This window comes from Anas acuta, chromosome Z (genome assembly GCF_963932015.1).
Source record: "Anas acuta chromosome Z, bAnaAcu1.1, whole genome shotgun sequence".
Classification (NCBI taxonomy): domain Eukaryota; kingdom Metazoa; phylum Chordata; class Aves; order Anseriformes; family Anatidae; genus Anas; species Anas acuta.
Genome location: NC_089017.1, coordinates 10315101 through 10329633, shown reverse-complemented (window position 1 = coordinate 10329633; position 14533 = coordinate 10315101). Strand labels below are relative to the sequence as shown.

The 14533-nt window shown below is 40.1% G+C and overlaps 2 protein-coding genes across 3 annotated transcripts; both read right to left on the bottom strand.

Moving 5' to 3' along the window:
• Window positions 1–1053: 1053 nt before the first annotated feature.
• FBXO4 (F-box protein 4) lies at window positions 1054–8607 on the bottom strand. The gene is made up of 7 exons (XM_068668079.1): window positions 8419–8607; window positions 8088–8323; window positions 6264–6484; window positions 5342–5417; window positions 4668–4846; window positions 3577–3752; window positions 1054–2720 (listed from the first exon to the last, which is right to left on the bottom strand). The coding sequence occupies exons 1-7, from the start codon at window positions 8605–8607 to the stop codon at window positions 2631–2633; spliced, it is 1167 nt and encodes a 388-aa protein (XP_068524180.1). The 3' UTR covers window positions 1054–2630.
• Window positions 8608–8777: 170 nt separating this feature from the next.
• On the bottom strand, window positions 8778–12427 carry RIMOC1 (RAB7A interacting MON1-CCZ1 complex subunit 1). 2 transcript variants are annotated; one of them, XM_068668081.1, is made up of 6 exons: window positions 12295–12427; window positions 11815–11921; window positions 11269–11415; window positions 10749–10880; window positions 10429–10543; window positions 8778–9079 (listed from the first exon to the last, which is right to left on the bottom strand). In XM_068668081.1, the coding sequence occupies exons 1-6, from the start codon at window positions 12395–12397 to the stop codon at window positions 8793–8795; spliced, it is 891 nt and encodes a 296-aa protein (XP_068524182.1). In that variant the 5' UTR covers window positions 12398–12427; the 3' UTR covers window positions 8778–8792. The 2 variants fall into 2 exon arrangements, with proteins under 2 accessions (XP_068524182.1, XP_068524181.1); XM_068668080.1 differs by having other exon boundaries at window positions 12211–12412.
• Between the last annotated feature and the right edge of the window lie 2106 nt (window positions 12428–14533).

The following is a 14533-nucleotide window of genomic DNA, read 5'->3' as shown; positions in this document are numbered from 1 at the left end:
TTGGAGTAGACAGCAAGCGTTCCTGTTATTCTCGGTTTCAGACTATGAAAAGCAGCACCCCCCCGGCCACTTCCTTTTTTTTTTTTTTTTTGCTGGGAGAAAGCTGGTCAGAGGAGGACTCATTAACAGATCTATCATAAATTAGATTTACTGTCAGTTTATTCTTTTGCTTTTATTTTGTGAACGCTTTTTAAATAAGCATCCTGTGTCAGCGGACAGGAAAACGATTCTCTTTCTAGCAGTGTTAGAATCCTTCTTCTCCGGGAGAACAAGATCTCGGGGAAACAAATTGCTGAGTTTTATTTCTCACAATCTCATCACAGTCATAATTGCTGCTATCGATACAAATGTAAAAACCATATTAAAAACAAACCAACAACAAATTAAAAGCTTGTTTTAAAATAAATTTTAGTAATATTCAATATCCAACTCCTTTGAAATTGTGTTGTAAGTCCCAAACCTAATTGCCTTATCATGCTTCTAAATTCACCAGGCTCAGGAATTTAAATAGTGTATTTTCTAGGTGAAATACAAAAGCCACTTCTAAATGACATCGGCAGTGCCTCTCTGCAATACTTATTTGGCGTATGAATTCTCAACAGGCTGATTGCCTCTTTCATGGCATATCTCCCTGCACCCAAGCCGTTGATTTGCAAAGCACACACTCCACTCATCATCTTCCTTAGTCATATTGATCTGCCACCGACTGCACTATCATGCAGGCTGCCCCCCCAGCTCTTGGGATTCCAGTGATGCAGCTGCACAGACTGCCAATTTCCATGGCTCCAAGGCTGTGCCCTTAAAAATCTCAAGATATTCTAAGTTAATGTAAAATATGTCCCCCCGGTTATGATAAACTGTATTCCCTACGTTATCTTGACCTTTTAAAATGACAATAAATTAACATCTGTTAATTAAACATTTAATAACATTAGTCACTAATGAAAGCAATGCTGCAATTATAGTTATCTGTTCTGGCAGCATGACTGCAGACAGTGCACGTTTGTGTGTTTGCAGACGGGGAGAGAGCTTAACACAGAGAAAGACTGGAAATCCTTTTTAAAAAATAATTTATTCCATACGAAGAAAGCAGAATAAAGATCTTACATAAACAATCATTTGTAACAGCTAACACAGGTTTCTGCATTCAATTCTCCTAAACATAGACAGATAACAACAGAATTATTATAACTAGCAGGAAGGTCACAATCACCCAGTCACAAAGTGTCAATTTTTTTCTCCTATTATTCATGTTTTGCACACTATTCTAAAGCACAGAGTACACATATTCTATTAAATTCAGGATAATAAACACAATTAGCATAGTATTGCTTGTCACGGATCCTCCCTTAGAACATCTCCTGATATGAAGTCAGACAAAAAGCCTAGAAAACTGTTAATCCTGTATAAAGATGAACAAAATAAGATTACAATTCCTATCTCTGTATTAGTTCATTAAACAAACAAACAAAGACTTCTCAAATGGAATGTTTCTGAAGTAGCTGTGTTAAACATCAAACATGTATACCAGAATGAAGGTAGTTGCAAGCTGGATGTGCACCATGTGCAACATTTATCTAGGTAACAACAAAAAACTGTTTTTGAGACTATGGCACTTTCACGTAGCAAAGAAAAGAAAAAACAAAACAAAAAACAAATACATGCATAGGCAAAAAAAAAAAAAAAAAAAAAGCCAAGGGAAGTTTCTGAACATTCATCCTATTATTAAAAAATATTAAAAAGGTGGAAGACTAGGAGCAGAACTATGCCAAAAGATACCAATATGAAAAACGACATTTTGGATCTAAAATGTTGTCTACTTTTTATAAAAATATTTACAGCTCTGTAGAAAATTTCAAGCCCAATACTTCACATCTGCAAATGGCCACAATTATCTGAGTAAACAATAGGTCCTGGAGATCTATGTATTTGATAAATCTTTTGAAATACTAATAACTCTATTTTACATTCACTCATGGCAATGGGTATGTCAGTTCGAATTAATAATTTCACTGCAGCAGAAAGCAGATGTTGAAGGGTTTCTGTAGTCAATTGATAAACAAGATCACAACCAAGAAATAACTGATTCATGCAAGGTATTTTGCTTGTTTGCTTGTGCAAGTTTTGGTTGGGGCTGTCAATTATGCCTCAAGCACTATTTCTTGTCAAGGTCTTGTGGTTTCTGAAGAAAAAAAAGACAAAAAGGAAAATCTACACTTCTGAAAGAGATACTGTCTTTCTGTCAATCTACTACAAAAGATGATGAGTTAGGAGCATAATACAATGCACAGTGTATTTTCTTTGGTTAGGAACTGTCATTGTCGAGACATCCACTGAATGTATTTACTGAATGTGTGATGCGTGCCATACAGCTGCATTGATAAACTAACCTAGTTCGGTATATTTACAGATGAGATTAGATTATCAGATACACTGAGAAGAGATTGCACCTTAAAGGCCTCATTTTAAAAGAAAGAAAACTAACTATGTTAATTATTTATGTGCAGTGAAATGTATGCAGGTTTGTCTTTTAAATCTCCTTTCTGATGCGTCTGTGTCAGGACAAGATTCTCAATTCATCTAACTGCCAAACACCAAAGTCTCTATACAGTAAACCAAAGCAAGTTCCATTATTGTGTATTTTTACAATCTGCTTCTTCTAAGAGCCATTCGATTCCACTTAGCAATCCAGTTAAAGTTGCAGCTACAGTATCTTGCACCTGTAAAAATAAAAAATGAAAAATAAAAAGTTAATGTATTACAAATAGCAGGCAATGTAACAATATTTTAGTAGCAATGCATGTCTATCTTTGAAGTCAAAAACACTCCTCAAATCTAAATTTTCACCACTGGCTTCTATATCCCTTAAACAGGGTTCCTGAGAGTATGGTACAAAACAAAAACACTAAGGTTTACAGAATGAAGTATGAGACCAATTAAAAAAAGCCTTGCATTGATATCCAGGTGAATTTTATCTTAATCACTCCATTGGCTATTCTAGACAATTTTCTTTACAGATGAGAAGCCACTTGCAAATTCTTCTCATAACTCTTACAGGAAAATTGTCACTGACTTTAGAATTCAAGGCATTACTACTTCTCATATTTTGTAATGTATTTTAAAGCATCTATTAGAAATGGTATACTTTTAAAGCTTGTGAACGTTTTCTTTAATGAAAACAAAGGAATTATCTCAAATTGGGATTTGATCAGCTGGTCAAGAGGTGATTCTCCCACTATATTTAGCATTGGCACAACCTCACCATGAATATTGGTTGCAGTTGTAGTCTCCACCACATAAACAGGATGTTCAGGTCCTTGAATACATCCAGAGGAGAGAAACCCCCTTCAAGACCCTTCCTTACCTTGTGGCTCCAGCTGAAGTTTCTTCTGTGTACCTAGGCAAGCCACTTACCACTTACAGGACCAGAGAAACTAAATTATTCATTTAAGTGGAGTGCTCATATAATACTAGTGTTGAAAGCTTGCTTAGGTGGGTACAGTTCAGAAACTACAAATTACTTAAATTACATTTAAGCCACATGGAAATGGAAAATAAAGGTTAAAAAGCAAGTACCATCCAGGGCTGATTTAGCAGATTTAGTTGCAACTGATGTGCCACATAAACACAAGGAATTCTTTTCACATCTTCTTGAGAGATGCAAGACAGAACTAGCAGAGGTCTGTTCGGAGGTCCAAGGGTTGGATCAATCATTGCCAAAATATGAGCCAGTTCCTCCTGACGATCATGTTCTAGGAAACAATTTTTAATTTGTAAGTATTACATATATGCAAATCCCAAGAAGAACATTTTTTTTCAAAAACATTTTTTCAGAACATTATTTTTCAAATATTTAAGATCTCAGAGGTGAGGCAACACAGAACTAGAAGGGGTATAGGCAAATTATCTCATTCTGCTTAACTCAAGGCCAGATCATCTGTCTTCATGTCACACGTAGCTGTTATTTAAAGATCTTCAGAGATTTCCACAGATGGGCTATTCCAGTCCTTAATGACAGAGTATTTTCTAGGTACCTCTAACTCCAAAACAACAACAAACCACTAAAATATACTGACACTCTGTACAGCCAGCAGCCCTTCCCTAACGACTGTATTTTTCGTTTTAGTATATCCCCTCACATTTTTTACCCTCTTCTTTCCTGAGCTAGACCTTTCCATCCATTTAAAACTGATGAATGTAAAGAAAATTAACATGATAGTTGTTTGGATTATTCTTATTATAGGACTGTCCTGAACTGAGCTAATTGCATCTTTTTCTGCACTCTTTCTGGTGGAGGCTCTCTTTCCAGGCCATTATACCCCTAGCACCATTCCAGGCTGCTTCTCCTAGCCACCCTCAAGGGTTTTTCATTCGGGTTGGTTTAGTTTTGCTTTTTTAAAATCCAAAATCACTTCCCAGATCTAGCATAGAGAGCAGACATATAAGTACCATCCATAACTGAAAGAATGGGCTATAACATCTCACAGGGAGCTAACAGACTACTTAGACAAGCGACCTCTTGGACCAGGTAAGAAATGAAGAAACAGCACTAATGAAGTTGATTTTGAAATAATCAGAATGTGAATGTTGATGTATTCTATATTCTGCATAAATCTTTTGTGACATGCCAACCTTTCATAAAATATGAGTAAAGAGAAAAACCTTACTTTTATGAGCTTCTGCATTAGCAACATAAATGAATCCATCAACTACTTCGCACACCTTTTTAACTTGAGCTATTACATTGTAGTGCACAGCTTGCTGATTTCCTACTACACTGTTTTCTTGGTAGAACATCTTATTCACAACAGCAGCTTGCTCTTCCCTTGCTCTCTTTCTTTCCACACTGCAAGGTATTAAAATATTTCAGTAGTCAGATTAATTAAATAGAAAATGCAAAAACAGGATCTAGGCAGCATAGCAGAGGGGCAGGAAAATAGCTTAAACCAGCATAAGTTTCATTCCTCACACATTTTTTTTTTCTAGTGTATGTATTCAGATAGCTAGCAATTTGCAAGAACTCACGAAAATACACTCCAGGATGAGTTTATACAGTGTTTCAAATGGGAATTAATCAGGTTATCAAGATAGACAAGAGCACCTGCTGTCTTTGACATATACATTTGTTATGTATATGATTTGAAAAATAAAGTTATTACTTCCATGTGAAAATTTATAGGTTGAAGAAAGGAAGGCAAAGACTGAAGGTATGTATTGAAGCTTCAGTTTATAAGGAATATCCATGCATATGAACACAGGCATAAAAACCACATCACAAAACTGAAAGGAGAAATATGAAAGAACAGAGAAACTGTCCTTTTTTCTGCAGAACAAATCTTACCTGGTGGTTGAATACAATGTCAGAATATTGAATTTTTGATTGTTATTAAACTGAAAACTGACTCCTGATCCAATTCCTACATGGGAAAAAAATGAGTATATGAGGTTACAAATACTTAGTCATTGGATATGACTGAAATTGGTAGGCTGAAAATTCCAGTGGTGCTATACAATGGACATATCCAAACTTAGGTGTTGCTGTTAAGGGTAGCATATACATTATTTCATGCTGAAATTTTATACATGCTCTAAATTTGTAACACAGACTATTAATTTAATTAAAATAAATAGAACTGAATTAAAACAAGGAGGTATTTCCATGTTGTTTTTTGTTTGGTTGGTTGGTTGGTTGTTTTTTTTATATTTAGATTAGAACCTAGAAACCTAGGTCAGAGGGGAGTTAGATTTGCCTCTATTAGCCTAAATCAGTACAGAAAATGTTCTGTATTATTTACAACAGGCTGCATTAACAATGATACAAAACAAAAAAAAGATGACAATTCTAAGAAGTTCTATTTTCACACTTCCTGTAAATACAAAGTAACTATTACAATTGTGCTGTGCTTAAAGGATATAAAGTAACGTACATTTTTGTCGGGTTTGGATTTAAGTGGAATTTAGGATTTAAAACAGAAGTAAAAAGAGCAAAATCTTGATATGGTACTGTACAAATTAAATCATTACATTTACTGCAGCTACAACATGATCGTAATGTTTATTGCATTTATCGTTTTGTATAAATACAAAGAGTGATTTATTTTTTTTTTTACCACTATGCTATTGATTTTCAAGGGGAGTATTTATTAAAAAGCATCATTTTTGTTTTCCATTTCTCCCCAATGTTTTTGTGTTTAAAGATTTATTTAAGATTTAAATAAGAATTAAAAACAAAACAATACAAACAACAACAACACCATCATTACCATGAATTCGTCTTTGAGGTAGGCCAGCCACTAGCAGAATTTCTGGGCATGTCATCATCTTTCGCACTAAAGAGTTATCCAGCTCTTCCAAACCTGGCCCAAACATCGCAAAGCGAGGTTCTGCCTGAGTGACCAGTGACTGCAAAAAGGAAGTTACAGCCCCATACCGGGGACGGCTTGATTTCCAGCTTCTTCTGCTCTGAGGACAGCTTTTTTTGTATCTGTAAAATAGACCCAAACTACAAATTAAACATAAAATACTGAATAAGTAAAAATCAACGTTTACTCAGGTCCCACACTTCTCATGCGTTATTACTGGTACAACTCAAGCACAGGTGAAAAATGACCGAAATAATCAGTTTTGAACTTCAGCAATGGGTTAAAGCAGACAAAAGAATTAGTCCTTCCAAATTCCAAATGCGGTCTTGTTGGACCTTCAACGTACCTCCATGGAATGGAATATTTATTTTTTTTAAAAAAAAAGTAAAATTAGAAACTCTCCCAACTTCACTGCACACACAGCATTGGTAGGATAAAATCAAAGCTGTTGTGTTGCAAACAGCATAAAAAAATAGGAAAATTCTGAGTGCACTTCCAACCTTCATTAAACTGTCTCTGTGTTTACTAATTGTTCACTCCACCTGGAAAGGACCATTTCCCATTGAGGAACAGAGACCACATGTTATGAAAGTAGACAAGCTGTTGTTTGCAGCCTTATGCATTCATTTGATGGAGAAGCTGGAAGGCATGAAATGACTTTTGTAATCACAGGGAAAGAAGTAACAGTGATGGAAGAGACAGACTTCCTGGAGAAGCAGGTTCAATTTTTGCTTTGTTGGTCACTGCACTGTGATGCTGGACAAATGACTTCAAGAATATATTAAATATGTGTTTCACTTAAGATCAGCAACAACGTCAAGTGCTCACAGACACAATGAAAATCAGTGACAGGTGATTTCCAATATGTGATGCTCTGAAGTACTTGGACCTGAAGACATTTAAATGCAGTGCTCAAAATCGATGATATTTTGCACTTCATGTTCAAAACACCTCTTTCCCAGCTGTAAAATGGGGATGAAGGGCACAGAGACCACAGGAGTCAGTGCACTTTTTGTGAAGCAAGAGTTTCATGAAATCATCTTTGGAAAACGTAAATGCAAATTAATAACTTTGACTGCAAATTAATTAAAGACATTGAATGAGTTTTAAAAAACACAAACACCGCAGAATAATCTGCTTCTCTTAGCGGACTTTTCAATCATCCAATCATCATATTATGAGTGTTGCTGTGCTTTTCAGCTACACTGGTTGAAATTACATGCTCTGTCTTACTGCCACTAACCATTAGAGCTAAAGCAGTATCAGTACTTATTCCGCACACATTCAAAAATAACATTTTATTTTTTACTAGGTCTTCCAGATAAGATATAATACAAAACCAAGAATCATTCCACTCGCTGTATTTTAAACACTTTTTAGTACTTTTATTAAAACAATACATTATTTTTCATTGCACTGAGAGTGAAGAGCATTTTCATCAGGATCAGTGGTGAACACTGCTTCTCCAGTGCAAGATTTTTCATGGCACAGTAGGCAGTTTACAAAAAGCTTTGATTTTTTTTTTTTTGGTAACATCTTACATTCCTGTTGAATTCCAAGAAGAAATACAGGGCCAAACTGTTGCAGAGCAGGAAATTAAATTTCTAAATAAGGGACAGGTTTGGGAACCCATCGAAATTTGAGCAGTGGCTTTCAGTTTTCTGCAGTAAATATGAACCCTGGCTGTGGGCTGTAAATTGTGCAAGAGAACGCTGAGGCACTTACATTGCCATGTAGTCATACAGCGTGTTATCGCTGACTTCTGAGAAGGCTTTATTAAAAATCTCCACATCCGGGAGCGACTTCCAGTCAACGGAGGTCCAGAAGGGGAGATCCCGCAGCAGAAAGTACCTCCAGAGCAGCGGGTCCTGCACGGCCGCCCGCCAGTAGCAGCTCGTGCTCCCCAGGTGGCACAGGTCTTGCGGCGAGAGGAAGGACATGATGTTCAGCTGCACGTCGATCTGAAAACACCGACACCGGCGCATCAACCGCGGTAGCCCCGATGGCCGCGAGAAGGAGGAGGAGGAGGAGGAGAGGACAGCGGGTCCGAGCTCACCGGCAGCACCTGCAGGGCGCTCGCTTCCTCAGCCTCCCCTTCCCCTTCCCCGCTCGGGGGGCCCGGCGGTGAGGCGGCCTCAGCCCGCTCCCTCAGCCCCCGCGCCCAGCGCTCCTTCAGGCCCCGCAGGCGGCCCCGCACGGCGGCCTCCAGCCCGCCCCGCTCCGCCGGGCCGCTGCCCGCCGCCATCCCAACCCCGCACCGCACCGCACCGCCGCGGCCCCGGGCGAGGAGGAGGAGGAGAAGGAGGAGGAGGAAGAGGAGGAGGAGGAGGAGGAGGAGGAGGAGGCGCCGCTGCGGCCGCCCCCCCGGCCACGCATGCGGAGCCCCCGCGGCTGGCGTGGAGGGGGAGGCTGAGAGCACGGCGAGCTCGTTTATTTCTTGGTCCCGAGGTAACACAGCATTTGCTTGGCGCTGCTGGTGCTCCAGCCCTGGCCGTGCAAAGGTCCCTCGCATACAGACACGTACTTCGTCAGCATGCTTTTGCCCAGTTCTCGGAAATCCAGGGGTGCGCTGTGCGATCTGCAGCCCGGGCCGCTGCCGGGCGCTGGGTCTGGGGTCTCCAGGCTTTCCTGCTCGCCCTCGCCACAGAGTTTCAGTCCCCAGTAGCACATTTCTCCACTGTACACCATCGCCAGCAAGTGAGTGTCACTAAATATACCTGCAGAAATAATTCAGATCAAGCCCTTTATTCTTCTGCTGTGAGCAAGTACGCAGCTTGTTGACTACATCCTTTTCTTAGGAACACAGCAAAAAAACGAAAAAAAAAAATGGTACAGACAACATAAGCCTATTAAAGAGGTACACACCAAAGAACAATTTTCTGCCATTTTATGACCGATGATGCCCACAGGAGAACCTGGACTGAGGTCTTGCTCATTGCTCCACCTATTTTGCCCTTCCATAATATTAAAATATTTAAGGACTAGCATATACATACAAATAAATAATATAAAATATAAATAATATAAAAATGTAATATAGATAGGTAAGATAAAAAATGTTTGCCTATTTCTCTTAGGCAACTTCAGTATTTCTGCACAATCCATTAAGTGCAGGTATGACCATGTATTGGAATTGACCACGTGAGAATACCTCTGTGCCTCCCACAGTTTAAGCCTCCTAGAAAATAGCTTTTTGAACATCATCTTAACTCAGGTTAACCAGCAACAGCTTTTGTATTTGAATAGGAAACACATTAAGTGTCCATGGTCATTCAAAGCAAATAAATCCTACTGAATGAATGTACAAAATCAGTTACTGAATTTGTTCAGGCAATGTAGAGCTGAACTAGAGCAATCACACTTTTGGATGAAATTAAACAATATGTTTTGCTGCCCTCGTGAGCATTTGTTGCACAGAACCAAAGTAGAAGTAGTTTTGATAGGGTATAATGTGAACATCCCATTTGTATCACCAGCTGTTTTACTTTGGAAATCCTCTCCTGCTCCACCACCATACCAGCACCACTGATGTAGTCTCAGATGCTCACATAATTGCACTATAGTAATGTAACTTACATGAAGCTACACTAGATGAGAAAGTTTCCCAACTCTAACTATCTTTTGTTATACTTTCTACGTGGGTGAAGTCAACAATTCATCATATCTGTTTTCTTCTAGATCTAAACAGGGAGATTAACATGGAAGCATTTTGTGCCCTCTGTAATTGTGTTTGTACTTTCAATATTTGTCCACTGACAACTGTATGGTTATACACCACAAACACTGTGCACACAGTGTATAAAGCCTCAGTTCACTTTTCTTCAGTGTACTCAAAAATACAGAGAAAATTAATGTTACCAACTCCTAAAATCCATTACTCAGAAGAAATCATAGGGGATGAGGAGGGAATCAGGAAAGCATGCCTGCTTCTTTTGTCTGCTAGTTTTTGATTTGCTGTAAAAAGATAGTTTTGAATACAAATGAAGTCAAATGACAAAAATACACAATAAAGCATTTCAGAAAGTGGAGTAGTTATTGGGGGCGGGGGTTGTGCTTTTTTGTTTACCTTCACTGAGTAATCTAGCTGTGTCTTTATCTTGAAGTGAGACATCTTCATTTATTCGAAGAGGGCATCTAAAGCTAAGCATCTTCATCAAGTAACGAACTCCATCATTAAGACACTGAACGCAGTTACAAAATGAGGAAAAAAAGCTTTTAGGTAAATTCTAATTAACTTAATGATAGCCAGAAATATTTCCAGACATGAATTCCCCCAAACCTTACTTAAAATTAAAAAAATGTATTTTAAAAGAAAAAAGAGTCACACTTTAAAACTGTATTTATGGACATTCACATGCTTGTAGCACTTTATAAACTCTCCTTTACCTTTTTAAATATGGCAATGTTTTCTTGTAGCCATTCACTCCTTTCTTTTACTGTATGACAATACATGTAAAGCAGGGCTCCTCTTCTCCAGTAAAGACATTCTACCAGCTCTGTACCAAGGATGTTAATAGGCTGGAATAAAATCCAACAAACTGTGCTAAGCAAAAAGTAAACCATCTACACTACTCATACACACACATACACACACAGTGTCATATTAAGCCTCCAGCCTTAGAGGCTGTACTTAACAGCATGGGTCACAGACACAGACCTCATACTTCAGATTTGTATTGCTAAAAGCTTCTGTAACCATGAAACATTAGAAAAAATGAGTGTACAACACGTTCTTTGAAAAGTTATTTTGAGTTGTATTTAAATAGTAAACCCTAAGACATTATTTGTTTTCCAAAGATCTTAAACTTTGTCCATTAAAAGTGCAAATACTACTATCATATCCTATTTTAGATTTTTGATTTTTAAATAATAATTGATTCTCTCACTGAGTAACACTAGTACTCACATCTTCATTTATGCTGCATTCCGTCACTAGATCTTCTGGTTCTGACAGAACACTAGTAAGTTCTTTAACTTTTTCCAAGGAAGTTTCTTCTGGAAAATCTTCATCCACAAGCTGGCTTTCCTCAAAATATGTAATGTCTAAAACAGCCTACGGAAACAAAAAGATATAAAATGCAAGAATACTACCTGCAGACTAATCAGATGGTAGCGTGCAGTAACATATACATTTGAGTTTATAAAGTATTACAATTTTATGGTAATTTCAGCACTTAATTTACAAAAGTAACAAGCTCAAGGTATTGCAAGGATGTTGCTGGTGAACATAAACTCATAACCCTTCCTGTCTTCACAGTATCAGTACAATTACTATTAACTTTAACTTCTCTTCTACTCCAGACAAAAGCAGCCCTGTACTTGATGGATGTTCCGTAATTACCACAGGAGTAACAGAAATCCCCCTCTGTTACACCCTCTGTCACACACCAAACCTTCTCCTATACACAGTGCATGTTTTTAAACGGAGCTCTGAATGCTTTGAAGGCACTACCTGTGTATAAAGCTGCAAAAGCTTGGAAGGGTGTGTGTTCTCGCTCCCTTCACCACAGAGTGCCTCCAGTTTCTCCAGAGCAGCAGAGCCCTTTGCGAGGAAGGTATCTGAGGGAAGAACACAAGGCCCCCTTAGCGCTGACAGCCACCCACCGACAGCCCCGCTTCCTCCCGCTTTCCATTATGTTTCACCCCCTTGGTGATACCTTTGACAGCAGCAGGACAAAGCACCAAAACCGCCCCGCTGCCACAAGCCCCGACCGGACCGAGGGCATCCTTGGGTGCCCGTCTCCTCCTCAGGCACACCCCGGGGGCGAGCCCCCCTCACGGGGAACACCAGGACGACGACCACCGCCACCACCCCGCCACCGCCCCGCTCCCTGCCGCCGCCCCTCACCGTCGCCTCCCGCTCCCCTCGGCGCCTCCAGACGCCGGCCCAGCGCCGCCAGGCGCCGCCGCAGCCCCGGCACCGGCCCCGTACCCCCCACCGCCTCGACCGCCATCCCCCCCGCCGCCGCCGCCTCCGCCTCCGCCATGCCCGCGGCCGTGCCCGCGCCCGGCACCACGTGACGCACGGCGGCCATGTCGGGGCGGGGCGGCCCCGCCGCCGGCTCCGCGGGGGCGCGCGGCTGCTGCGCGTGCGCGCTAGCGGCGGGGCCGCTGCTTCCCCTCAGGGGCCGGGAGCCGTTAGTGGTGGTTGGTGACGTTACGGTTGAGCTTTTTTTACTTTTTTTTTTTTTTTTTTTTTAAGGTTTCAGTTTGCCGTCCAACTTAAGAGCAGCTCTCCTCCTGACCTCCGGAGATGGGCAGCTGTCGTGTTGTGAAGAAAAGCAGTTTTATTTTCTGCTTGCTGCTGCGCCGCTGTCAATCGTCTGTTGCTTTTTCTATTCAATAAATGCAGCAATGTTTGATCTCAGTGCGTTGTTTCTCTAGCTCTTAACTGTTCCTCTTTCTGGAAAAACTAATGCACCAGCGCTCATGTGAGCACTGCGCTCATGCAGTGCTGGATTTTATTAGTTTAAACATTTTAAGAGTGACTGGAGACATTTTTCCCATCTAGCTCGCAATCTCTTCCCAAGTTAGTTACTATGTTGGTGCTTATCTCCCACTGAGGTGCACTAAAAAGCTGCCTGCAATTTACTGTGCTTGTGAACTGGTAGTGGAAAGCTGCCTACACACAGACACCAGTGGTTTTGCTGTTGCCTGTGCTATGTGCATTATGTAAGAGCTATCAAACAGATCAAATACAATGAAAAAGTAAACCCAAAAAGCCAAAAATACCTGCTTCCAGAAATGGTTTGATTTTATTTTTTTTATTTTTTTTAGGAGAAATCCTTTAATATTTTTTGTGCGTACTGTTATTTACTCCTGCATAGTCCACATCCAAGCACAATTTTTTCATCTAAAGAACAGTTGCCTTAATAGTGAAAGTATTAATGTAAATAATTGCGTCATTCCTGAGAGTCAAGGAGATACTGCTTCATGTTTAAAATGAAATGCAATACTTGCCACGTTGACAGCTTGGGGACTGAAAAATGGCTGCATGTCATTAAGTTCCCTTCTGCTGCCCCAGATTCTCTGCTTCCGTGGTCCTGCCTTCAATTCTTTGTTTCAACATCCAGTTATGATTTATATTGCTTTCTTCGTGGCTTTCTTTACAACTTGGCAAGCAGGTGAGCTCTTAATAGTGGAGGAGATGTCAGGTAGTCTTTCAAGATGTGCCTCGTGGAGAAACAAACAAACAAACAAACCTGTAATGGTTGTGTGTTGACTCATTCGATAAAGGAAGTGGTATGGTTCTTCAGCCTGTGCTTGGGCGCTGCCGCTTATTTTAACTGTATCTTATTTTAGCTGTATCTGTTCTGAAAGAAAGCTAAATGTATATGCAGAGGCTTCCCTACAGAAACAGTTACACATTGTTTCTTTACTTTTGTGCCTGAATTTGACCTTTTTCAGCAGTGGTTTAGCTGGAAGTGAGGTGTTTCTGTTAATACCAAGCTGGCAAAGTAGAAAGCTGCTACAAATGAAGAAAAGAAAAAGAAGAAAAACAAACACTGGAGACACACACTTCTGAGGAAAAGAGTACCTCAAAGTTCTTTAGTGTTATCATCGATTTATTTTTCTCCCAACCTGTTTTTGCCATTGATGCAGTCTGTGAGTGGAAGCTATAATGTCTTTCAAGCATTTCTCTTGTTCTGTACCCTGTTGGGAAGGAGCTTACAAACAAAGAGGGTATCAAGAGTTCTGGGCAAACACCCATGGAGCTGGGAAGAGAGGGCTGGGCTGAGCCTGGTTGGGATGTTGCTGCCGTGCTGCTATGGACAAGCTCAAACCTCTGCTTGGGCTCGGCCTTTCTCCTGGCCAGGGTGGCCTCTGCATCCGTCTCTTCTCCAAGCTGCATTCCCTCTGGCACTAGACTCCTAAGATGTGTGTTGCAGCTTGTAGAGCTACTGTGCTAATCTTTGCCACACACCCTGCAGAGCTCTTTGTTCATAAGACAGATAAAAGAATATGCCTGATTTTTTGAGAGAGCAATGATCTCAATATGCCTGATACTTTGTTTTTGCTTAGAACCTCCTGGGATAAAAGCCCTGACAAATGTTTGGAAGATAATGTCCTGGTTTTGGGTTTGCTACCTCTCCCTATTATTTTCAGGGCTGGGAAATCTTAAAATCTAATTTCTCCAAGCTTCCCACAAAGAAAGTTGCATCCCATATTTT